The following is a 27,913-nucleotide window of genomic DNA, read 5'->3' on the forward strand; positions in this document are numbered from 1 at the left end:
TTTAATTTGATAACTGGTTAAAATCATGTGTAATTTATGGGTACACGAAGGGATTTTATAATGTATCCCTTTATAAATGTCTTCAAGAGCCTGAAAATAAATCTATATACAATATTAAAACATGCTTTGCTTTCAGCAAAAGAAAAAAAACTTGTATACAGTGATATATTAGGCTTGTGAATGCATGGCTTTTCCCATAAGAATCATTATTTTAGTTTTTAAAAACCCAATTTCTAAACTTTACATACTTTTCTAAAAGCTTGCAAAATGGAGCTAATGGCCTTGGACTTGCAACTTCCAGCTGGCTTTCCCACTGACTTTGCTTGTGGGAAGCTGGCAGGGAGCATTGGAAATTTTAATCACATGACTATGGCTGACCATAGCAGCACAGCAGTGCTGAAGCAGCCACAAGTTTGCCAAATTTCAATCCCATGGGAGTAATGGGTCCCAAATTTTGGATTCATTCTGTAAGTTAGTCCATTTGAGGTACCTTGGTTCAAAAATTGTTGCCCTACGATGCACCGTTTCACCCAATTGAAGGTTACAAATGGGCAAACAGACACAAGAGTTTTAGTAGTATATAGATTCTAACTGGTGACATAGCCAGTTTTATTACTATACATCCACACGACCACACATGTGTAATCAATCCATAGATTCTCCCTATGTTGTTTCCCTTCTTTGGCTGTTATTTTTGAGTTGATGAAGTTGCTAGGCAGTGGAGAATGGTATTGTTATTGTGTGCATGTGCGTGCATGTGTGTGTTTGTGTGTTGCCCTTCTTTTCATCACTCTTGCTTCTGGTTCTGCAAAAAGGCCCATGGAAGGAAATCCCTCATGATATTATTGGTGTGTTAGAAAGCCAGAGAGGCTGCTGGAAAGAGGATGAAACAGGAGAAGATTATCTCTCTGTCTCTCTCGTTCACACCCAGAGAGACACACAAACCCCACAGTCCTTGACCACTTTATGTCCTTGACCACAGTCCTTGACATAAAGGCAAGCTTAGGAGCTCTGCTCCCACCTATGTGAATTCTATTTTGTTTTTTTGTACAAGAGCTCAATATTCCCTCTTCCTTACAAGGAAAATTGGGCTGAGAGAGGGTGATTGGTCCAGAGGCATCCAGTGAGCTTCTGGGGCTAGAGGAGGACTAGAACTTGGGTCTCCCCACTCTGAGTCCATCACCTTAACCTCTACACCGTGCTGGCTTTTATCAATCAGTAATGCTTATTGTCCAGGCCAAGTTCATTCCTCATCTATCTCCATTGGCTGTGCCCCTTCCTAACCTGTCTGATCAAAACATTAGTTCTTTTAATAATATGGATTTAATAATTGCTCTCATGATACTAACGAACCAGAACACCAAGCCTAAAGCAAAATGTAAGCATCCATGTATTTCATTGCAATAAAGTCTTTGCCTACTTTCATTGAATTTCTTATGAAATGACACAATTTGTTTTTCCTTTGGAGGCAAAGACTTCTCATTCTTCCTAAACTAAATAAGGGTTAGGGCTTTTGCACTGTTAAGTTAAGATTAAAACAAAAACATTCCATTATTTGTCAACTAGTTTCTTAGTAATTATATATATGTCTGATCAATTTGGTTTCCTCCCCTAAAACAAACATAGCTGTTTCAGTTAGAAGACTTCAATTTCAATTCAATATCGTAAATATATTAACATTCCATTCTGCAGCCCTTAGATATTTTGAAGTATTTGATAGAAATGAAATTACATTTCTTGAAAAATTGTTATTGGAAAAGGGATTTGAGTATTACATTCATTTCCATAATTAATTGGCTATATTGTTTTAATTTTTGTTTTATTTATTTTATTTTCTATCCCGAATATTATGAACAGCAAAAATACTATTCCTCAAATACCCTTAAATTTGTACCATACAGTAAATGGAAGAATGGAGGATATCATAAAATTGGATATCCGATCATTGATGGAATATGTTTTACATATATTTTGCTAAGGATTGCAGATAGTTCTCTAGGAATTTACCGGAGTCATGTGTAGCAGAAACTCCCTTTACTGAACTTGCAGTAATAACATGGGACGGTCCCTACTTTCATTGCTACCAGAACAATAGCTGCGTAGTGCTCCCTTTGAGGCTTGCCTGGACACACAAGAGCAGCAGGCAGCCTTTGGAAACCACATCAATGATTTTTTTAAAACCTTGAACCATTGATTCTATGGCTTCATCCATTTTGTCCAGCCCCAGTCTATAACAGCCATGGCAGTATCCCAAGGTCTTTCCCACATACCATCACAATTCCATGCATAGCGGATTGCAGTAATTCAGATGTGAAGTGACTAAAGCAAGAATGACCATGAGTAGGACCTTCCAATCCAGGAATGGGCACAAGTGGTGCAGGAGATGAATTGATGCAACAGTCCTCCTAATCATGGCTGTCACCTGTTCTTTGAGCAGGAAACTAAAGTCTAGGAGGATATCCAGCCTGCGTACCAATTCTGTTTGGAGAATGTAACCCCACCCAGAACTAGCAATGGAAGATCTCCAGATCCAACGGAACCCAGATTCCATGGCTATTTGGTCTTACTAGTTTGAGTCTGAGTCTTTTTCTCCCCATCCAGATCCCACAGCCTCTACACACTTCTGTTCTATTCCCATCTGTGTTTTCTCTCTTTTATCCTTCTGTTTTTTATTCACTTATTTCCCTTTTTTACTCTGTCTTAATGTTTGTCTTGATGTTATTTTGATTCAGTAAAAAAAGAGAAAAACAAAGTTATATGCTGATAGCAAACAAGTAAAATGTCTTGTTCACAATAGTGGCAGAAAATTGTCATTGAAATGGTCTGGGATGCTAGAGATAATATCCTAGGTGTTAAAATACGTTTGCATCTGGAAACACATGCATTCCTTGTAATTGTCATTTTCTAAAACAGCACACGGTGTAAATGGTGGCCAGGCAGCTATGAAACTTTGAGAAATCTAATCTACAGGAAAGAGAAAGCATCTAATTTTATGCTTTACTTTGACATGGTGGATTTTGCAAGGCAGCATTGGAAGCTCCTTTTTTAATATCGTAGAAAGCAACTATTTAATGTTCCATGGTATTTTCACATAAAATAAAGCAGCTACCTAATGTTCCATGGCATTCCCTTTTTTCCAAGAGAATGAACACACTCAGGAAATTGTTTGTAATAGCTGTTGTAGGATAGGCATTTTTTCTTAGTTCTCCAGTTTTTGGAGTTGCTTTATTGTAGTCCATCCAAATGTGAAAGCCCTATTTATCTTGGCTGTGTCTTTTGTGTAATTGACTGAAATTAATTAGCCAAAATAAGCCACCTGAAAATGAAAATGAAGCCTCTTACTGGGTTCATTTTACTTAGGAATTTATGTTTTTCCTTAATTTTTGCATTAATAAATCATTCTTGAATATTGCTACTTATGGGCGGGAATTCAGAGATGGTATTTTATTTTTCTTCGACTTTTCAATTTATCTATATACACACATACAGATATATACCTATCTATTATTGGCTAATAGTCATTGTAAGTATGTTTAAATATTCATCCATTTACTTAGAGTGATAATTATTGTGCAGTCTTTAAGATTCTGACCTCTGTCTTCATTTTTGTCTATAATCTTATTGTTTTATTAGCTTTCTGACTCAATTTGCTTTTGTTATGTCTTACAGAACCTCCTCGACCAATAGCACCGCCACAGTTGCTTGGAGTTGGACCAACTTACCTGCTCATTCAGTTGAATGCAAATTCTATTATCGGGGATGGACCTATCATCCTAAAAGAGGTGGAGTACCATATGACAACAGGGACCTGGACAGAAACTCATGCCGTCAATGCACCAACATATAAGCTGTGGCATTTGGACCCAGACACAGAGTATGAGATTCGTGTTCTTCTAACCAGGCCTGGAGAAGGTGGCACAGGTCAGCCAGGCCCTCCGCTTATTACCCGAACCAAATGTGCAGGTATTTTATATTGTTCCAGTCAATGTTCTATATTTTCCTGTGATAAAACAGTCCTACAGTAAAATAGTATTACAGAATCAGCTTCCTATTGTAGTAACTAAGAAATCAAATGCTACATTTTTGAATGTATATTGGCTCCTTTCTTTAATAACAGAGTTAAAAGCAGAGACATAAAAGCTGAAGCTTAGATTTAAAGAATAAGCCAAAACCCCTGAGATTTAAATCAAAAGAACTTGAAGGATCGCTTCAGCAAGGCAATATTCCTCAACTTTTCATATAATATGAAGGTACTATTTGTGATTATTATTTATTCATTAGGTATATATCATATCTTTCCACCAGAAGAGTAAGGTGATGTACATTATACTTAATACTTAGTTAACATACAATTTTAAAAGATTGCTGAGATAATACATGAACAATTGAAAAAGTAGCATAGTAAATGCATTTCTATTTCTTTTATAAAACTGTAAATATCTGTAATGGATTGGGTTTTGGGTTCTTATACAACCGTCTTTACTTTCTTGTAGAAAATTAGTTTCTCAGTATTGAATGACACATTTCTCCCGAATCCTGAAGGGGAGGGAGAGATTGGCTGAAATCAGAGAGAAAGTGATTACCACTTTAAATCCTACTCAGTATAAACCTGAAAGTGATTTTGAAACATGGGGGGGAGGGATATTTCTTTAACACTTAAAAAAAAAACACATGAAAAATGGGGGGGGACCCTATTCTCATACCTTCCTCTATCACTTCGTTAAATCTGCCTTTTTGCCATTGCCAAGTATTGATGAAGTTTGATGGATTTTATAGCCACCTATCATTTTAGACCCCAGGTCCTTTACCAAAGACACTACAAATGTAAAGTTTATAAAAGATATACTTTGCCCTTCTGTATAAAGAATTAAATTTATGAAAAATCACCATAACTATTTCAGAACTAAATCCCCTTTGCCCTCTTTGGATATAGATACTGCAGACCTTTTATCAGAATAAAAGAAAGCAGTTCTAAAGAGCCAGTTTGTTCTGGTTGTTCATGGTTGCAATGAAACAGCATGTATTGTAACTTTGAAACAAAAGTCTTGAAACATTTATTTTGATTTTGGGAGGCTAAAAACAGCTGACATGAATCATGTATGTATTTTTCAGTATGTGGAGCAGCATATATCATTAAGTAGATAAATTAAATTACAGTAACTCGGATAAATTAGTGTTTATTTGGGATGTGCCAGGTTTGATGCAGAAGAGATACTTTAGAACTGAGGGGAGAATGAATGTAACAACAATTTGTAACAAGGTTTTTTTCAAAGCCTGAAGAAAGATGCTGCTGCTTTAATATTTCAACTCATTAAAGCACCTTTTTGTTTATTTTGATTTACAAAGGTAGATTCCTCTTTTTTCAGTGTTTTCACCATTTTGCTCAGTTGTAATCTCTATGTTGGCTCTATCTCTAAGGTCATGATCTGGAAATCAAGAAAGAGGTATATATAAGACTTCATACTGGCTTTGAAATGACATGAAATTATGTTTTTTATTATGGTCTTCGATGAGCATTACAAAAAAGAAAAAGAAAATAAATTGCTACAGCAAACTCATTACCAACAAAATTGTTCTACAACAATAGAACAACACATCTGAGTCAAACTTTTGAGCAGTTGCATGGCTTGGTAAAGGTATTTGGCGACCAGCACTATGAGTGAAGAATTCACATCCCTAAAAAATAATAAATATAAGATTTATATATTTGACCCTCAACTATAGAAACAATTTAAGCAAGGTGAGTCCCAGATATCATATAATGGATAGCATAAGAAGATGTGGGCAAGAGTTTCTATTTCTCTAGAGCCATGAGGGAAGTCTTTGAAGGGAAGGAATCTCATGAAATCTACCTGCCAGTAGTGCAGAAGAAGAAACATTAAAATGGGCTGTAGGAAAAACTTATCTATATTTACTCAGGGTTAGACTTTGTCAATATCCTACCACAGAGGGCTTGCAGCAGTCTAACATTTGGTGATAAAATTCAGGAACAGTGGTTAGATCATTCTGACAATCAGTGTCCAACATTTATTACTCTACCATTGATTTGACCTTCATGAGGTTAATTGGCATATATGTTCAGGAAACAGGCCGAGACCACATAATTCATCCATACAAGTTTGATACCAACAGGATTAGTAGCTGTCTGCCAAAGCAAAGATAACCAGCCCTGTAGGATCAAACATGATTCTGAGCCATGATGTTAAAATATTGGTTCCAAACCTGGGCCTTAATTCTTGGAACATCATCTTGAACTTCAAAATTGCATTAGAGACACATTTTGGAGAACTGAATGTAGTCTTAAGGAAGCTGTATTGAGTGGTTTCATGTCCCTTTAAGCTTTGAAACCATAGCTGAATTAGATTTCAACCTCCATAATTTAAAAGAATTTCTAGTTATTAGTAAATATAGTTGCCCAATTCAAAATATACTGTCAACTGTGGTTATTGACATTTTTTCACTTTGTATCCAAAACACATTTAGAAATAAACAAAACATTTTATTTGAATTATGCTGTCAGGACAAATGTTAATTAATTAATTAATTGTTTCAAGGCCACCCTATTATTCAGTAACTCTGGATGGCTTACACTTAAAAGGAAATGACATATATAGCTGCTCAGATGATACATTATGTATCACAAAAGCCAAAGCCATAGGGACTCAATAACCATCCTATCCCACCTACTTCACTTAATTTAAAATCAATTTAATTTAAATTTAAATAATCAATCTTCATTTTCTAGAACTGGAAATTAAGAAAGCAGATTTGATGTTCTATCAAGTTGTTGTTTACTTGTTTGATCACTTCTAAGTTTTTGTGTCATCGATAATAGTATTTAGCCATCATGTCTTCTGTCATCCTTTTTTTCTGTTGCCGTTGATTTTTCCAGACATCAGGATCTTCTCCATTGACTCTTGCCTTCATATTTAAATTTTGGCTTTGTCATTAATGCTTTGAATAGGAGTCTTATTTTGCTTCATGTACTATAGATCTTCTTGTGGTCCAAAGTACTCTTAAGATTTTCTTTTTCCAACACCGCAATTCAAAAGTATCCTTTCCTCTTCATTCAGCCTTTCTGATGTTCCAGCCATATGCTCCTACCAGAAAATCATGGCCTTCAAAGTATGTGATAACTTTGCACTTTGATACTTCATCTAGTTTTGTCATAGTCTTTCTCCCAAGTAGGAGATGCCTCCTTATTTCATGACTATAGTCACCATCCCTGTGAGTTTTGGAATCCAGAAAGATAAAATCTTGTTACTGCTTCAACTTCTTCTCTGCTTGTTTGCATTGGGCTGGCATTGCTGATATAAACTTAGGGATTTTTTTTTTGCTTTTGTTTTAATATTGAGCAGTAGACTGGCTTTTGTGCTATCTTCCTTCACCTTTAATAAGAGATTCCTTAAATCTTTGCTTCAAGCCATCAAAGGGATATAATCAGCATATCTGAAGTGGTAGTTGTTCTTCCCAGCAATTTTAATTCCAATTTCTGTTTCTTCTAATCCAGCATTTTTCCTGATGTATTTTTAGCATAAAGCCAGCTGGGTGACCTTGGGCCAGCCACTCTCTCTCAGCCCTAGGAAGCAGGCAATGGGAAACCACTTCTGAAAAACCTTGCCAAGAAAACTGCAGGGACTTGTCCAGGCAGTCTCCGAGAATTGGACATGAGTGAATGGATTAAAAAAAAAAAGTACAACCTTGATACACTCCTTTCCCAAATTCAGATACCAAACATTATATGAGATTTAATAAGCAAAGAAAGATCTAGGATGCTTCAAAGTAACAGGAAAATTTACCACCCAAGACATAGGGATTGTAGAAACTTGAGGATTACCAGGTCTACGAGTAAGTTTATATCAACAGTATTGCAGCTAAAGAAACAGAAAATGGTTTTGTGAATCATTTACAAGAGTGAATGTTTTCCTCTTTTATTCTGTATAAAATTCTGTGCTTTGAGGCAGCTGCCCTAACATACATGATGAAAGTACATTCACAGTTGTCTCTGTGTTTAATGATGTTCTGCCCCAGGCATAATTTAGATGAGAAGGAGATGCAAGCTATAATACTTTTTGGATTTTCAGCCTGAGGACATTCCCATCTTCATCTGCTTCCAAGGAGAGCTTGTTCTTTTTCATCCCATAAAAGAAAAGCAATTGCTCATCAAGGAACACTGCTAGCTCCTGTATATAAAAACATAAGAGGAGCTCTCTTGTATCAGACCAAAGGCCTGGGTAGCCTAATCTACATTATATGGTGATCCAGCCATCATTCTCCACTTTGACTGAGCCATGTTGGTTGGAAGAAAAAGTACTTTTCACAAATTCATTTTTAAAAAAGTCTTTCATTATTCTAGACTTCGGCAATGTTCACTGGGCCTCTTAAGGAAAGGTAGCCTGAGGTGGATTTCCCTGGTTGCAGGACAAAGCACTTTAAGGATGAATTCCATGTATATTAGTTGTATTTGAGGTATGGGATCCAAGATAGATCTGATGCAAGAGAGAAAGAGAAGCCAACCATGAGGCCAACTGCTATAAGGAGGAGGAGCTTTAGTTCAACAAGGAGACAAGTGGGGAGAGCAATCATATTCTGGGGGAAGCAGAGCTGCAGCTTGCAAACCTGATAAGGAAGAATTGTTTTATAGGAAAAGTTGATCTATGTGAAGGCCTAAGTGTTTTGTTCCATTTCTTAATGTTGCCTAAGCAAAAAGGTCATTTTTTAAGACCTTTAGTCCAGTATGCCATAAATGCAGCCAAGAAGTTCTGAAGTCACAGAAACACGGGGAGATTCTTCAGAAAGGTCCAGCTAAGCAAAGTTTTTTTTGGGGGGGAGTGAGAAATTGTCCAATACAAGTGAGTCTGATAAGGAAAATGTTCAAGGGGTGTCATGCCCTGGTCTTCTGCCTGAGGTGTGTATACCTATGTATTTAAATATTTTACCAGGTCTAAGTGATGTTGAACAATCTAATATAGCCTATCTAAAATACTTTCCGCCAACAACATTTGGCCAAATAGAGTAACATTTTAATCCAGCCTGATATACCCTGTGCTCCTGATTTTAATATAGTTAATTTGGAAATGCTGTGTTTTGCTTCGCTTATGTCAGATTTCTTTTGTAATCACCTGGACTGGAAACAGTTAATTCCATGACCAATTCTCTCAGAGCTCTTATTAAAAGGAAGGTTACAATAGCAGCAAGTACTGTAATTTCGATGAGAAATTTGTAGATAGGCAAATTAGGGCAGGGCATTTCTGCTACCTTTTCTTGCATGCTTTCTATTTAAAATGGAAGACATTTGCCTCTTGTGAATGAAAAGGAGACTGCATCTGTTGATTGTTTTGGAAAGGATACTGAATTTCTTATCAGTCTGAGAACCAACTTTTAGAGCTTGTTACCATTTCATTGGAAAGGCTGCTAGTGGCTGAGAAAATATGTTTACTCACAAGTGGTACAGCAACCAGAAAAAGCCTATTGAAAGTTATTCTGATTTGAAGACTGCATGATGGCTTGAGAGAGCTACAGAGAAACATAGAAAGGCAAAGGAGAACCTGTTATGGTCCTCTAAATTGATGCTCATAAAGAACTTACAAAAGAAAATAGTAATTGTTCGACTACTTTTTGCAAATTTTCTGTTTTACCACTAAATAAAAATAGCTTACTGTGGATACAGGGCAAGTGATGAGATGAGTGACAACAGAATAAATTTCCTTGAAGTCTTGCAACCAGTTGCAGTTCATGACCCCAGAATTCATTCTAAACTTATATACCTTGTAATTCAAAGTATATACATCTCTCAGTTGAAGATGAATTGTCAAATAACATGAGCAGAATGGTTTGAGTTTACAAAAACTGAAAGAACTGGGTGATTTTTATTAATTGTGATTAAATTAAGGTCATACCTAAGCAAGAAGAAATTTCAGTGGCCGTCCATTATTGCTACAGATGCATATCTATTTCTTGGGTTTCGTTGGTGTCCTTAGAAAAATGCTATTTACTAATGAATTATATAAAAGACATCTTGGCATGTTTGTATGGAAATGGAATAAAAATGTGCATAGCACAGAGCACACTTATACCAGTGTAATGAGTGTTGCTATAAAGGATATGGAAGCACAGTTTCTGGAAGAAGTATAACAAGCTCTTTAATAATTACATGTTGTATTATGTTTGTATGTGCATTTACATTTCACTGAATTGGAAAAAGAAACAGTAAAAGTATTGAAGAAAGTGTCTGACACATGGTATGTCAGATTACATTATGCTTAGCAGTTAAATCAACACTTTCAGTAATTTTTTTGCTTCTGTATATAATCAATAATGAATCAAATTCTGAAAGAGCAGGGATATGTTGCATTATATGCCAAAGTACATGGTTTGTCCCTGTTTTGTCTAAAGAAGTTATCAGCTCTTCCTTTTGTGTTATTTTTGTTTCAAGCTCCAGACAATACTTTGAAGGATCAACTTGTGTAATCTACGTACTCTGTATATAGCATATAGTGTTTCCAAAGTAGTCCAGAAGTCCCCTGAGAAATTCAGCTTGATCAAAGTAATTTGCCCCAGGTCATACAGGCTCACTGGTCATAGTGACCATCAAAAAGACCACTCAGTCCTAAGTTTATAAACATACCCTTTGAGTGAACATTACCTTCATTTCCTTCTTCCCTCTGATTGGCATCTGAATCTCTCTGGACATATTGTACAGCAAAGGATTATTTTGGATTGCCATTGTGCATGTAACAGCACAAGAGATTTGGGCCTCCTCTATCACACCCATAACAAAAATTGCTGGAGCCATAAATGCTCACAAGGATTTATGTTGCTTCTTAGCATCTGGTATTCGGAACCAGGTGCCTTTGGTTTCAGAAATAACAGTTATCAAATTGATTAGCCATCTCTACATTTGATGGCAAAGAATTCCACAATTTTCTCTGTATCTTAGAATGTAGCAATTCCATTTTATTAGCCTTGAATCCACTACATTTAGTTTCAGTGAATTATTCCATGTTCTAACACTGTGTGAGAGAAAAGAACTTTGTCTCTGCCCAGTTTTCTACAACTTGTGTGATGTTGCGTACATCTGTTGCATCTTGCCTTACTTGCCTTCACTCTAAGCAAAAAGCTCCAAACACTCAAACCTCTAGCTCCTTTATAATTTTAGCTTCCCTTTTCTGCTTCTGTTCTAGCTCTATAATATACTTTTCAGAAGTGCAGTGTTCAGAGCATATGGCCAGTCAAGTCACATTCTCTGGGATAAAACTTTGAGCCTATTTAGTAAGACTTTGTTATACTTAAGAGTTTATATTTTAAAAAGTTAGTTTCTTTAGTTAATTTCCTGTGGTGCACTAGAGATTTACAACTCCATCAAATCAATGAAAAGAATATAAATACTTTCCCTCTTCTCCAATATTACATTCAGCCTGGATTTAAGGGGACATCTGATTCTGTGGGGGCATCATTTTCCCTAATGCAGTATTTTCATGCTTTTTATAAATGTTGGTTGATATGTACACAAAGTACTTAGGGCAAAGTTTGTCAGGATATTAATATTAAATATTAATTTAATATTACAATATTAAACATATTGTAAACATGTTTAATTTGTCATCAGTGACTTAGAGCTTTCAGAAATATTATTTTCACTACAGAAATAAAAATTAGTTGTGGAGACCATTTGAAGCAGTAGATTGGATAAAATTTTGAAAAATGGTTTACAGTTTCAGCAACATAAAAAGCATACTATAGGAATTCATTACTGCCTCAGTAGCAAGTCAGCTTCCAAAGTATGGTTTTGCTGCTGTAACAAAAGTAATTTATCATTGTTGTTATTATCTTGGTTTGGCATCATCAGCCACCCTGGTTGTGACCCTTTTCATTTCTGTATAGGAGAGAACACATTCTCAAATCATTTTCATCTTGTGCATTTAGATGAGTTTACACATTGTGTTAAGACATCCATATAGCTTGTTTGGTTTTAACTCTGTATGTTGTGTGAATACGCCCACGGTCATCTGTAAATTATTTTTGTGGGTTAGTGTTTAAAGTGTTATATAAGCTATTTTGGCTTATGTAACTAACTGGTTAAAACTAATTATGGCTTAGCATGGTGTACAAATGCAATGAACTAGACCAAAGTGAAAAATTTGTGTGAAGGGTTACTAATATTATCAAACTTATTTTGGTGTTTGAATCCTCCAAGTCTTTTCAAATGCTAACACTATACACATTTATTTGTTTTATGCATTTAAAAAGGAATATGGTAGAGTAACACATGTTTTTAGAATTGCAGCTCCATAGCTATGTAACTTAGTTGGCTAAGAGGTTCATTTGCATATGAATAATTTTCCTGGACTATACTTTATGATGAAAGGCAACTGAAGTGAAACATGACAAAGAAAATTTGCTAAATTTTTCAGTGCTGTTTTATTGGTATAAATAAACATTAAAATGTGCATATTCAGGGTTTATTATATATACCAGAAAGAATGTAAACAAATATAATTTGTTATCACTTACAGCAGTCAACTGATACATAGTTTGCAGCTAATTTTTCACTTAACGTAATCTGAAATAATGGCTATGTTTTACAGCAATTTTTATATAGGAACTTCCACCTAATATTTTTCTGAAGCAAAATTAAAATTGATAAAAGAGTGCCCTGTCAAGCTAAAGAGTTGTAGAAACTCCAAGGGAAGCTAAAATAATTTTGATAAGATTAGTAGAACGTCTCACAAATATTTCCCTTTTTTTCTTGACTCAAGACAACAAATAATGTTTAATGAAAGAGTAAGCCAAGCTTTCTGATGAATCAGTTGCCATGATGATAAAGAAAAGCAAATTTAGAATGACAATGTACTATTAAGCAGAAATAGTATGAGGTGATCAAAGAAATATGCCAATTGTAATGTTAGTGAAGTTGCAAACAAACCCCACCAAAATAACCCCCACCTTTGCCCTCATTCAGAGGCCCCTTGTAATTCTTGGCTGTTGTTTCTCTGCTTGGCACCAAAGACATTGAACTTATTCGAAATATGAGCTTATCCCAGGGGACAGTATGTGACAGAATTTAAAGAAGTCAGAGGATATTGAACTGTCTTTGAAAGGCTCTGTTTCTGAATTTGTCTTGTACTATTCAATTGTTTGATGACATTAAATAATACTGCCCAGATGACAATTTTTCTGCATGGCGTCATACACTGAGATTAAAGGGGAGTTAATATCCTTGTCAGCTGCCCATGAGTGCATGAAAGGAAAATATAATTTTCAGCAAATTAGGGTTGCAGTGAATGGTACACAGATACTATTTGAGAAACCCTGTGATATTACCATTGTTAGTATACCTGTAATAATTGTGGCTTACAAAAGACTTTACAATCCTAAAAAGGTTGTTCATTTCAGCTTTGTTCCAAATAACATGCTACACTGTCACCATTAGAACCTTTCTGTATACTCTGTAGGAACAAAAGCAGTGATATTAGCATTATTATGCATTAATCTCATCAAAGCCAAGGCTGTGACAGCCTCCACTTCTGAGAGTGACAAGGATTTAATTCTTTACCATGAAGCAGACTGACAGCTGAAGGAACATGCTAGAATATGTGTCTTTCCTGGAGAACAAGGTGCAAGTTTTTATGAAAGTAGTGGGCAAACCAGTGGCACAACAACCCAAATTGGTTGTGTGAACTAACATTCTTGGATGTTTTTACTAGGTACCTTTCAAAGTACTACCAGTCTAGAACAGTTGCTTTCCTCATTTTATCAAAATGGAAAGGCATCTAAAGGCAAAAAGATAGTTCTAGCAAACCAGGTTGGCAAATCAAGAGCAGAAACCTGAGTCAATTACACAGTATGCAATCATGGTTTAGAATTCTGGTGAACAAGCTAGAGCCCTAAAAATATAGGAGATGAGCTGAGGTCTTTTTGCAACATTTTTTATGTTAAAGCAGCTGGTGTACCCCATAAATTTGAGCTTAGACTACTGGAACTGCAAAATACCGTAACAGTGAACAGAGAACAAAATAGAAAAACAAAATTTAAGAGTTGTGTGGCATATAAGCAAATAATGAATGATTTCTAGCACTCCAGAGATACACAATATTTGGAATTATCTGCTGCAGTGAGCAGTTGCTTCTTGATGCCAGGAGCCAATTTCATGTTAAATTATCCCATGATAAATTAGAGACACAGTTGAGAGGGGTTCTGCCAAAATAAACGGATATTTCCTGATATTTTTAACCTCATGAAAGGAACATTATTAGGACCATCACATGAGAGGCATCCATTCTGACTTTGTTCATCCTTAGAAAGGGGTCCTTGAAACTTCCAAAATTGGGATCTGGCCTTAGGGCTGAAACTAGTCCTTGCTATGACCAGTCATTAAGAATTTGAGGTGCCAGCTTTGTAGTGATTTTCAGTATGCAAATCATGTGATCTGATGTGAATGGTAAAACATTTTCAGGAAAAAAAGTTGCTTAACATTTCTGTGGTAAAATATTATTTTCATAGATAAAACGTTTTGCAAAGCTATTTAGATCAGCAAAGCTATTTCCCCAGAGTTGCTAGATTCATTTTATAATAGCTATGCTGTATAAGTCCCATGATTTCAGCATCATGCTGTATGGTGAAAATCTATTTTGATGATGTGCTCACAAAATATTTTTCCTTGCCTCTAGCCTCGCTTCATTCTTATCTAACACATACAGCTCATAAGGTTTTGTTAAGCACAGAAGAAGACATTTCAGCCCTTGGTTTACAAAGGTTCTGATAGAATAAGAACATACCAAAGCGCTCACAAACTTCTGTGATGGAATCAAAACTCTTTTTTCCCCCTTGGGATAATAGTAGGAATATGGAGAAATGATTTTGTAGTCCTATTTCCTGGCTTTTTTTTTTTTCTTTTATACTTTAATATGGCACTACCAAAGATCAAAAGTTTCTCTTTTTTTCATCAAATCAGCCCAAGACTAATCATTAAAAAAAAATCCAGCACATAAAACATGTACTAAAAAAAGTGTAAGACAGGCCTGAAATAATTAGTAATATGAAGAGGGCATCAGACAACTTCTATAAGCCATAGCTATTGATAAAAATTTCGCAAACTTCTTGGAGGTTAAAAGGTCAGCGTTCCCTAAATATGTAAATTCTGGCTGATAGCCTTTTCGGTAGACCATTGTTTTCTATAAGCATGCTGCTGGAAATATACTGTGTTACTTGATTCTGGTTGTAATTTATTGTTTAGATGTTTAAAAACGGTTCAAAATACTTATGTTTAGTTTCTCAACTTTGGAGCTAAGAAGGATTTGGACCTCAGGTTATCAGTGTGAATGACTGGGATAAATTTTACAAAAGGCCAGTTTCTAAAAGCTTGTCAGCTATAGTTAACTATCGGAATCTCTAAGCTGAGAGCTTCCAACCTTTTTCCAACTTTAAATTGTCACAGCTGTGAAATAAAATAGGGTGACATTTAATAGTAGGCTATATAGAAAGAATCTTTAATTATCTAATGACCACGTTCTACTGTATAAACATTTAATCCTGCCAGAGTCTCCACTTTGTGGGGACTCTGTTTTCTTTTTGGGGTCATTAAACCACTATTTCTGCAGCAGCTCCACTATGTGTAGAAGAATGTATATAATCTTCTGCCTCCTTTCAGCAATATGAGCTTTGAGTTTTAGGCAGTTTTATTTGCTCAGTGGGAGAATATTTTGTCAGTAGTTTGTGGTAGAAGAAGACAGTACACTGTCATTCAAAATCTGACTTCCTCTGAGATGGAAGGATTGCCATTATTGTCGGTGAAATTGTACATATCGATAAACAATGAAATGAGAGATGTACAATATGTTTCATGTAGAGGTTGCTGAGGATGGTATATTGTTGATATTTTCTGGCCCCTGTTAGTTACTACAGTGGCCATGATATGGGCAGCATTGCAGCTGTCTACCAAAGTCAAATAATATTATTACTCTCTGGTAGAAAACAATCACTTGAAAAACACTAATAACTAGTTAGTCTAAATGCCAACAGCCCATCAAAGAGAAAATGTAGAGCCTTAGAAGCTCTCAAGCCTTTTTAATGCAGCGTTAATAATTCAGTGTCAGTTCCTCAGCTATGTATTTTATCTTTCTGTCAATACTAAAATAGTTCTTCAGGTACAATTTAGGGGCATAATCACCATTAACTTCAAAGGCAACCCTAATTGGCGTAAGAGGCCAACACATTCCCTGCCAGCACTCTCCTCTCTGGGGACATCATTATCCTTAGGCCAGAGCCCTCAATCCTCTGAATCCAGACAGTGCTCTTGATCTAAGAATGCCTACTATGGAGGAAATGAGCAGTACACTGCAGCTTTAATCAACAGGACGCTAACTCTAACAAACAAAGCAACTTTTATGTATTATGATATAATATAGTAAAATAGGTGGCTTATGTGTATTCATGGTTTTCTCTTTTTAAGCCAGCAAACTTAGACTACTAAGAGCCAGTCCTGCATTTTATGGGAAATGTGATCCAGTTCCCCTATGCATCCTCAAAGGGTTGAGACTAGCAAGGTCAGTGTCAGTGGTTCCCTGTTTAGAGGTGGCCATTTATGTAAACATAAGACAGCCACCTGACTTCAAGGAGACTAAGTACTGTTCCAAGTATCCATTAATTTGGAAGCATGGGAGGAACAAGCCTCAAGTTTAAGCCTTTGTAGAATATATAAATATCCCTGACATCTTTGCTTTACGGTCTTCAAACAGCTGGAAAAACCTGGACTTCATCATATGGAGTACAGGAAGTCCTCAGTTAATGACGGTAATTGGGACTGGGAATTCCATTGTTAAATGACAAAGTTGTTAAATGTGATGTAATGTGACTGCACCAATTTACGATGGCAGTTCCAGTAGTTCCAGTTGCAGTCATTAGGCAGATCCCACATGGTCATTAGGTGCAACATCATGTAATCACCATTTGTGACCTCCTGCCAGAATCTGACAATGAAGGTTGCAAATATCAATCATATGACTGCAGGACACTGTGACATTCATAATTGTGAGCCAATTGCCAAGCACCTGAATCGTGATCAAGTGACTACGGGATACTATGACAGCTGCAACTTTGAGGACCGGCTGTAAGTCTCCTGGTTCAGTGCCATCGTAACTTCGAACAGTCTCTGAATGAATGTTCCTTTACTGAGGGCTACCTGTACAAATAAATAAAATTGATTATATTTGTTGAGATAGAAGAACTCAGTTATAATAGCAAAGATGAGGCCAGCGGCTGACTATGGAATACATCATGAATTCTTCATGTGCAAATTCTTCATGTGCAAGTGAAGTTGAAGCTGAAGAACAAAACCAACCAGTTTTCATGATACTATCTTGAACTTAGACGCACCATTTTAAAGGAGAACATCAGCAATCACTTTGAAGTCTTGAACCTCATTGATAGGGGACCAGAGAAACTATGGAATGAAATCAAAGTAGTTGTTAAGAATGAATGTGGAAAGAAACTGCCAAAGATCAAGAAACAGAACAAAACAGACTGAATTTTGGAACAAATGGTGGAAATTGCCAAGAAGAGAAGAGAAGCCAAAACCAAGATCTCAGGAAGGAACTTCACAAAGCGTTTCAGAGAGTTCTTAGAAGGAACTTCACAAAGAGGTTCAGAGAGTTGTTAGAAAAACAATAAGCAATATTACAATAACATCTGTAAAGACATTGAAGATGGAAACAGACATTGAAAAACAAGGGAAGTTTTCTAAAAGATCTCTGCACTCTGAAGGAAGTCCCAACCTCAAACTGGTATACTAAAGGATGCCAATTAACAGATAGTGACTGATTCAAAGAAGAAACAAAGATGGAAGGAGTATACTGAAATTCTGTACAGAAGAGATGTCAACATTCAAGATTCCTGAAAAGATATTCCCTACTTACAGGAATCTCTAGTACTAGAATTGAAGTTAGATCATTACCAAGCTGGAAGGCTACAGGAACTGATGGAATAGCTACAGAAAAATGGCAAACAACAGAAGAAGAATCCATAAAGGTTCTAACCAAACTATGCCAGCAAATCTGGACAATGACATAGTGGCCAATAGATTGGAAGTCAGTCTACATACCAATACCAAAGAAAGGAGACTTAACAGATTCTGCAAACTATTGTAAAATATGCATCATTTTACATGTTAGCAAAATAATTCTTAGGGTCATCCATCACAGATCTGAGTCCTGCTTGGAAAGGGAAATGCCAAATATTAATGCTGTGACCAAATAACTGTCTTTGAGGACAGCTCCCCTGATAGTCCTTGGAATTAGAACTGCTTGGATTTGGCAACTTGATCTGAATCATTTCACATTCCTTGAGTTCATTGTATAGTTTCTTCTTCATTGCATAATGAAATGTAACCAGTGAAAGTAGATTGTAAAGTTCATTGGGTTTTTTTTTCTTTAGAAATGCACCTTTAACTTGCTGTTTTTGCATTTCTTACAATCATCTAATTGTTTTTCACCCTTTAGGCAAAAATAATTAAAATATTGATGACCAGAAACAGTGCAAAAACTCCCAGATAATAATAAAAAAGAGAATGAATACAAAAATCAGTTATTTATTATAGCTTCAACTAATTAGGGAATGTTAAGTCTCAGCATTTTCTGACAAGTGATAATACTTTTCATTCCCTGCATAATATTTGTTATGCCTTGCTAAATTTAAATTGAAAGGTGCATTTTCGTTTCCCTCCCTTCAAAAATAGTCTGTGGAACTTATAAATAATTTTCTCTAGTTTGTTGTTACACATATCAAGCATTTCTAGTCGGTTTCTGAAGAGCTCCTGATTACTTCATTGCTAATGAAGTGGAAATTATTTAAAAATATAATTTGATCTGCTTAATGCTGCAGCTGTTTCTTCAGTTTCTGCTGAGGTTTCTCATTTTCACCTCTGCAATTCAAATGGCTTTCTCCAAATGTGTTTTTCCCCCATGCCATATTCAATCACATGGCTTTACAACCAGTCCTTAGAAATGACCTTCTGGCATTCCTTCATGATATAACTCAGTGTGTTTCAAACTTTGCAGCTTTAAGATGTGTCAACTTCAACTCCCAGAATTCCGCAGTCAGCATACTGACTGGGAAATTCTGGGAGTTGAAGTCCACACATCTTAAAGTTGCCAAGTTTGAAACACACTGATGTAACAGTAATAATCAGGCAACTACATGAAACCACTGGGTGGGGTCATCCATCAGTTTGGGGTCAGGTATCATCAATATGCAGATGATACCAAGGTCTACATCTTGACCCCTGGTTGGCCAAGTAACATGGTCAAACTGCTGACCCAGCACCTGGAGGCTGTGTGGATCGGGATGGGGAAGAATAGGCTCATTCCTGACAAGACCAAGTAGCTGTGGCTATTTATCACTAGATCAGGAGGTATTTCATCACTGATTCTCAAAGGGGTTGCATTTCATCATGCAAGATTTGTGTACAGTCTCTTGTACACAAGCCTCTTATACTTTCAACTTCTGCTTAAGAGCAGGTGGAAGCTATGGCTAAGAGACCCTTTGCACAGGTACACCTTCTGCACCAGATGTGTCCTTTCCTGGATTGGGAGATCCTTTGGACAATCACTCATGTCCTAGTCACCTCACAACTGGATTACTGTAATGCACTCTTCTTGGGGCTGCCCTTGAAGACCATCTGAAAACTACAACTGGTCCAGAATGTGGAAGAATGGGCAGTAATGGGGGTGACACATTATGCATATGTCACCCCACTGTTTCGTGAGCTGCAGTGGTTACCATTTGGCTTCCAGGGGTGGGTTGTCACCTTTAAAGCCTTTCATAGGCATAGGGCCTGGCTACCTGAGGGGCCGCCTATTTCCAATCATGTCTGTCTGTCTGGTGCAATCCAGTAGGGTGGCATGCTCTGGGTCCCATCACTTCAAGAATGTCATCTTGCAGGATCCATGACTCACACCTACCCAGCTGCAATTCCTGCCCTCTGGAATGTCCTCCCCTGAGAGATTTGTGTGGCTGCTACCCTATGTCATTCAGGAAACTAATGAACATTATTTATGCCTTCTGGATTATGAAAAATCCCACTCAGTTTTGTGTCATCTGCAAACTGGATACATAATCCCTTCTACTTCCTGACTAAAATAATTAGTAAAAATGTTGCATTAGATGTATTTAATGCAATTTATATTTATTTAATTTATACAAAGAGACTACCATAACAGAATCTGGCTTTAAAAGCTATACATGTTTTCTACCTTCTTTGGGTGCTCTGGAATAGGATACAGTAATCCATCTGGCAAGTGTATAGCCATTTCTGATATAATCAGCATGGCCTTTGTTGAACATAAGGAATATCAGTTACTAATCTTGACTTTTAGTCATTGTGCAGGGTCCTGTGTACATATCCAGAAATTCCTTTATTTTTAGTGTGGCTAACAGTGTCCTCCATTGTTACAACAGAAATCTCATCTTATTTGCAAATCTAACACTGCAAATAAGACAAGACTTCTGAATATAGTTATCTTACTTGATAAAGTACCATGGACATTAACAACTAGATATTATCAGAGCAAAGCTAAAGTTCAAGTGTTTAATAAACATATCAGTGAAGTCTCTACAAGCACCTTTTTTTCCTTCCAGAAGTTCTTTGTGCTCACTCATTTAAACTGCAGGAAGAGCTTCAGCAAACATGGTGAGAGCATGTCATCAAACCTTGTCTCCTTTAAAAAAATAATGAAACAGGTTGATGAAGAGAGAACATATTGAATTTCTGTGCATAGGATATAGGCAACTAATCAACGCTGGTGATTTCCTGTAAAAGATACTGATCATTTGTATGATGAGGTGAATGTTTGTTTTCCTGAAATGCAAAATAGCCAGTCTTGCAAGGTTGATACAAACTTCATGGTGATCACTGTGTAAAATGAAGCAAATCAATATGGATGGAGGGGAAAAAGAGTTTTAACTCTTAGTTTTCTACTTCCCTATTTTCTGTTGCACTGATGAATGACTAAAGTAAGACACATTCAGCAACAAAGACCAGATATGGTAAAAATGTGAAAAATATCCATGTTTTTGCACTGTTACCACCTTGGCAGCTGAAGAGGAGAAAGAGCACATTATGACCAGTTTTCATTCATACTGTCATGAGTGCCGTTGAGCTGAAGACATCAGCGCAATGGCACACATGACAATAGCAAGGAAACAGGGGAAGGGGCTCAAGATAAGTAGCCATCAACGCACAAAGACTGAAGGACAAGAAACAATGGCTAAGCGGATCGCGAGGCACACCCAAGCTGTTAGCGCTAACGCAACGGAGATCGCCCAGCTGACAGCAATCACCGGAGGAATAGAGAAACCGATGATGGGCGATCCCGGAACGCCAGCGGGGCCTCGCAACCCCTCACCTACCGGCAGGACAACGTGTTGGACAAAGGGGGGTGACGTAACCGCGAGCGAGGGGGCGCTGACCGGCGCGGGGTATTTAAACCCCGCACCGGCGTGCTCCTGTCACTCTCAGCTTTTTTCCTATACTGTACCTACACCGTGAATAAATCAGAGCCTGTTCCACAGAACCAGTGTCTGAGCATTATTCAGAGGTAGGCAGCGCATGACACATACTTATCTTGTTATTAGGAAAGGTATAGTTAGTGTGGAAGAAATAGGGAGGTACTATGTGCCTATGTCCTACTGCTATGGGAACTTTCCCATGGATACAAAGAGACATAGACAGAATTCTTGGAATTATGTGATCAATTGTTTACATATACCCAATCTATGGTCCTGCCTGATAAAGGCAGCCGAGGTGGTGTGGCCAAGCAGAGATGCGTAGTTGTTCACACCATTGTATGAGGCCTTGTGAATGTGTATTCACTAACTTCTCTGAGAGATACTGTTGCTGGTTACTAAATTTTATTTTCGCCTAACTGTGTGGCGCTGCGGGTTAAACCGCTGAGCTGTCGATCGGAAGGTCGGCGGTTCGAAACCGCGCGGCGGGGTGAGTTCCCGTTGCTCGTCCCAGCTCCTGCACACCAAGCAGTTTGAAAACATGCAAATGTGAGTAGATTAATTGGTACCGCTTCGGCGGGAAGGTAACGGCGTTCCGTGAGTCATGCTGGCCACATGACCCGGAAGTGTCCTATGGACAACGCCGGCTCCAAGGCTTTGAAACGGAGATGAGCACCGCCCCCTAGAGTCGGACACGACTGGACTTTACGTCAAGGGAAACCTTTACCTTTACCTAACTGTGCTTTGAAGTTTTAAAAGTGTAAATCTGTTTTAAAAACCCCAATAATATATTACCTTTCATTAAGCATTGTTAAATTAAATGTATATCCTTAGGTTCGTGATTTTAATTTGGAACTAAAGAACCTGAAATTGGACCGGGGGGTGGGAGGCAAATTTATAAATATTTAACAACTCCGTTGTTTATAATGTAAATGAGCCAAATATTTATTATCTTTACTTCAGACTCCTTATTCATCACCTGCTGTAGCATCAGCTTCACCCCCCAGTTGGACATAAGAAATAAATTAATTGGAATTTGGTAATTTCAGCTCATTGCTGATGAAAGATAAATTATGATGCGGTACTAGAAATACAATGTCCTTGGCAATCCACAGAGATCTCTAAATGCATTTATTCTCACACATTACTCGGGGTTTTATGTTTTTCAGATTAATCAGAATACTCTGTGGAATGGTTGCTAATGGGCCAAACTTTTGTTACTTGGAAGGAAGAATTTCATATGAGCAGCTACTTAGAAATGTTCTATCCCTGCCCCAATATTTTTCCGAAGGTTCTATTGCACATGTATGCACAGCACTGTTCCAGTAACGCGATTCCATTGCATATATAACAATGGATGAGCTGAGCTGCTGACATTTGTAAATGGATTGTAAGCATTTGTATTTGGTCAAAATGAACTTTTCCATCTTTCAACACCTTTCTAGGTGTTTCCAAATCTGAGATCTTGTTGACTAATAATGCCATGAATTAAATCCAGACAATTCTCCCAGCAAGGCATGCCATTTTGATAAACAGGACAAGTTTAATCTATGATATTTGTGATAAATATTTCATCTTTATTAAATTCCTTTGGTGGCCTAGATCAGTTTGGGCTTTTTACTGTGTTGGATTTGAAACTCGTTAAAGATAATTAAGTGTTATACTTTGTGCAGTCACTTTAGTCTGTTGAACTTGGTGTGTACACGACCAAGTATCCAAGATAAATGTTTCCAGTTACCAATGTGCTTAGGAGATCTTGTTTCTGAAGTAGGGCAAAAGGTTAACTCCTAGTTGTTTTCAAACAGCCTCCTAAAGTTAATATGAAACATGATGCTTGCCCAGTATTACAGAAGTGGATTTTTTTTAATAATGAAGGTAGTGTTCTTGGAAGAATTACTGTATATATCTTGAAGGTTTACAAATTATATTACTAAATAAAAACTGGGACTGTATGCCTGTTTTATTTCTTTTATCATACTTTTAACAGTTATTTATTACATTGCAAATAATGTGAATCTTAAGAAAAATGGAATGAAAAGCTGCACGTTAGTAATGGGGAGATTGTCCAGATTCTCAGTCTTTCAAGGTCAGAGGTTCAAGCTCCTGTCTGGATTTGTCATATGAAGTCATGGCACCAGTGTTTCTGCTGCTTGATTTAATGAGTCAAACAATATTTAGTTCCTGGATCCAAGTTCTTAATTTTGCTTATCCACAATTATTTCTGAAAGGAAGGGTGGAATGGTCTTGGCTAATATTTAAACTGTGATCAGTAGCAACAGAACGATTGTGTAGACACTGTGTCTTTCAGCTTGACTGCAGTAATAATTTAATGATGCAAGATTTTAGCTTCCATGGAACGTTGCTGTGGGGATGTGACATATTTTGGCAAATTGTGCTGATTTGCTATATTTGCTGCTTATAAAAACAGTTTTAGCATCTTAGTTATTAATATATATTAGTGATGAACTGTGATATATTGTGTCATGATTTTGAACTAAAGTGGGCTAAGTTGATTTAATGTTATTGATGGCACCGTTGCCCTTAAAAGCCTTATTACTTCAAATAAAAGTATATATTGTAATGGTTGCCTATTCTGACAGACTCAGTCTCACAAGCAGGTGCTTAAGGATAACTGATTTATTGAGAGAATAGTGTGCAAATACAAAAAAAGCTGAGAATGAGCAAAAGCGCGCCAAATACAAACTAAAAACCCTCGCTTCAAACCCGGTTCCGCCCCTCGCCCCAGCATAGCAACCACCCCCTCCCAGGTGTTGGTAACCGTTACACATCGGCCTGGGAAAGTAACCTTGAACACATGCAATAACCCAAACATACATCCCTCAGTAACAGTAAGGAGATTACAGCCCGGCACGGCTGAAATTCTCCTCCCAGCAAATGACAGACACGGATCAGGAAATTGACATGAGAAATGTTACGATGTATTCAGACCATCCGAATGATGAACATGACATATATACACAAAGGGAGGAAGTGGCATTTGTATCCACTGAGCAAATAATGTCACTCTTTTCTTTCACTGTGGCTCAAATTTGTTAACAATAGAGAAGATTTGCTGCACAAATTTTCAAAGGACTCACTGCTGAGCAAAAGTTTATGTGGGTGAAGAAATATTTTGTTCTTTCAGACAATCCCAAACCTTCAAGATTTTCATACGAGGTTTCTTGTGAAGATGGTTGCACCCTTAGGTGGCCACATGTGATTCTTTACAATGCTACTTTTTAATACTGTTACTATGGAAGCATTTCTTTTTAATTTCATGTATTTATTATTTAGATAACACAGTTTCTGTAATTCTAATAACAAAATATCATTAGAATAATAATAAAATACACTATAAAACTATGTAACACTTTATGTAATTCTAATAAAACATTAAATAAAATACTCAGAGTTACCACGTATAATAAACTTTGTCAGATATGACAGCAGTCATTACAGGTAACTGGCAGCAGGTTAGTCAGAGGAATGTTTGAGCAAACAAAGAGATCTTTCATTTTTGGCTGAAGTAGTCCATGCTGCACACCTGCCTAATCTCAGTGGGGAGATCATTCCATCTGTAGGTGCCGCTGTAGAAAATTCATGATTAAAACTTTATAGAAAACTGGCCGCAGTGAAGAGAAAGAGTTGATGAACTGAGATCTATTTTTTTGCCTAAAGCATTTGTACTGTACTCTTCAGCTTTGAAGCTCCCTGAATAGGGATAGCTTACTGAATAATAAAAAACCAGTCTGTTCTTGCCCCCAAGCTTATAAACTGAAAAAGACGCAATGCAGAAAAGGGGATGGGAAGGGAAGGAGAAGGTGACTTGGCGTCGGTTCTTTGATGATCAGCTGTGATGGAAAGAGGCTACTCAGGAAAGCCCAGAAGATACCATCCTCTCCAGGCAATATAATCTTGTCCTTCTGAAGAGAAGAAGAATTGGTCCTGAAGCCTCTGTAAGGAAGGAGTAATACCACCCAGCCCAGTTGCTCAAAGCAATAATGAGTGGAGGAGGCCAATCTTCATGGCTTCTTTTTCACAGGGTGATTGATCCCAGTGGACGGTATGAGGAGGTCCTCTAAGTCACAACCAAGATTTTAGGCTTTATTGTCATTGAACAAAAAACTATCAACCCTGCCCCTTCTGCTAAGGGCAAATATATTTATTTCCCCATTTTCTTTCCTATCACAGAGTGACAGTGTTTTCTCATTGTTCCCAAGTTTTATTTCCATCACATGTTCCATATAAAGACTGTGTAAAACAGACATACAGTCCTATGAAGAATTCCTCTTGAGCTGGATAGCATTTCTTGGTAAGAAAGATTAAAAAAAAAAATCCTGGTTGCTTTACTCAGAGAGCTGAAAAGATAAAGAAAAATAGTTTGACAGTCTCTTGAGCATGGTTGGTGAAAGATAAATGTTGATAATTTTTAATTATTATTTAACTTCTCCCTCCCTGTCCCCCAAATATTGCTGATATGGCACACCATTACATTTTAAGCAACACATGTACTAAAATTAGAACAATACAGAGAAGATTAGCATGGCCCCTAAGCAAGAACGACATGCAAATTTGTGAAACATTCTATATTTTTTGTTTGTTTTACCTTTTATACTTACTGTATTTTTATACCTTGTTAGGTGTCGAGAATCTTGTGATTTCAGCAGCATACATGTTTGATAAATACAGAAATACTTATTTAAAATAGGCATACTTTTAAAAATTTGGGAGTCTGTTAAGGAATCAAAGAAGTTACATTCTTCATTTAGATCCCAGTGTTTTCAATATAGAGCTAAGATGTAAACATTCACAGTTTTCCCTCTTGTGATTGGACAAGCTGCCTACCCAAGAAGCCCAGAGTAGGATCCTGTTAGGATTATGACTTCCTTTGTTGATGCAAAGCTCAATCCTTGTCAGATATCTTTAGGCCTGCCTTCCTGCTCTAAAAGAGCATTGAGGCAGAACAGGAAAAATGTGAGATTTTGGTTTAGCTGTAATGTTAGCTGTAATGTTTTAAGAACCAATTTTCCAAAATCAGACTGAACCAGCTATATTATATCCCTGTCCAAAGATTTAATATTCAACATACACTATAGCAGAGTATCATAGCCCATAAGTGGTTGATCGATTCATTATACTGTATGCCATCAAGTCATTTTCAACTCCTAGGGACCACACAGAGGGATTTTCTCCATGACGATCTGTCCTTAATGGGTTCACATTCAGCTCTTGCAATGGTGCACCCATTGCCACTGGAACTGAGTCCATCCACCTTGCTACTAATCATCCATTTCTTCTCTTTGTTTCCATAAGTGGTTGAGGGAATGGTAAAGAAGAAGTTTTTTTCCTAAAAAGTTGCAAGTCTCAAATAGCCACCAAAATTCCTTGGGATTCTGCTTGAGGAACAATTGAAATAACAAGAGTATGTTGCTGGAGCAGCCAAAACCTTCCTCTGTAGCTCAGTAAGAAGTCTCCCTGTTTGATTTTGTAACTGCTGGAGTAAAGATATTTTACCAAAGGCTGACATAGATGGCAATTGTTGCTAGCAGGTCATGCCTTGTGGGCTTGCTCAAAGTCTTTCCCTCTATACTTTTCCAGGTTGGAGCAGAATTCTGATGAGCAGATAGTTCTATTATGAAGTTAAGACTCTTTCTCAGCTGATTACCAAGGCTTTTGCCTGTTCTCCCCCCCCGCCCCCCAATGATTACAGCATGAATCCACTGTGAAGAGGTTATTTTTAGTTGAAAAATGGGTAAGACTCAAGAAAACTTCCTTTTCCTGTTCTTTTGTTAGAGTTAAAAGGCTAGATTTTGCCTTTCTGGGTGAGGCATTTTGTGAGTTTCTGAGAATGAAGATGTGCTATGTATCTGTGGTTTATACTTACTGTTTCCTGATTATATTTACATTTTAAGTGGTAATGATTGCACATTGTAGTGCTGCTTTGGTATAGAATAAAACATACTACTATTGTTAGGTTGCTACTGCTTTCTTTAGAAGTTAAAAATGGAGTTGAAATATTTATCATGATGCATATTTTTACCACTTAATGGCATTGTTTCTTCATTCTGTACAGTGAACACTACTTTCACTGTAACAAAGCCATATGAATGAAACTGCAGTCTAAATCAAGGAAGGAAGGAAGGAAGGAAGGAAGGAAGGAAGGAAGGAAGGAAGGAAGGAAGGAAGGAAGGAAGGAGGGAGGGAGGGAGGGAGGGAGGGAGGGAGGGAGGGAGGGAGGGAGGGAGGGAGGGAGGGAGGGAGGGAGAATAGCCACCCCGGTTTTGTGCCTGCTATGTCTGTAATAAAGCTGCCATCCTTACTCTATTTCTAGTCTAGCATTTTGCAATATGGGTGTGTCCAGCTGTATAGACTACCTGCCAGAATTCTGAGCAATTCTCAGCAGGCAGCATCCACT

General features: G+C 37.2%; 1 protein-coding gene and 1 non-coding gene across 5 annotated transcripts in view; both read left to right on the forward strand.

Annotated features, from left to right (window-relative positions):
- PTPRK (protein tyrosine phosphatase receptor type K) overlaps positions 1–27,913 on the forward strand; it is a 419,912-nt gene that overhangs the window by 242,861 nt on the left and 149,138 nt on the right. For all 4 annotated transcript variants that reach the window (XM_063310171.1, XM_063310189.1, XM_063310180.1 and 1 more), the window contains exon 7: positions 3,670–3,963. In XM_063310171.1, the coding sequence (XP_063166241.1) occupies positions 3,670–3,963 (294 nt within the window). The remainder of the gene's footprint in view (positions 1–3,669; positions 3,964–27,913) is intronic.
- Positions 25,989–26,092, forward strand: LOC134488669 (U6 spliceosomal RNA). Its single transcript, XR_010066991.1, has one exon. It is a non-coding gene; the product is annotated as a U6 spliceosomal RNA (small nuclear RNA).

The sequence above is a fragment of the Candoia aspera genome, chromosome 1 (assembly GCF_035149785.1).
Source record: "Candoia aspera isolate rCanAsp1 chromosome 1, rCanAsp1.hap2, whole genome shotgun sequence".
Taxonomy (NCBI): domain Eukaryota; kingdom Metazoa; phylum Chordata; class Lepidosauria; order Squamata; family Boidae; genus Candoia; species Candoia aspera.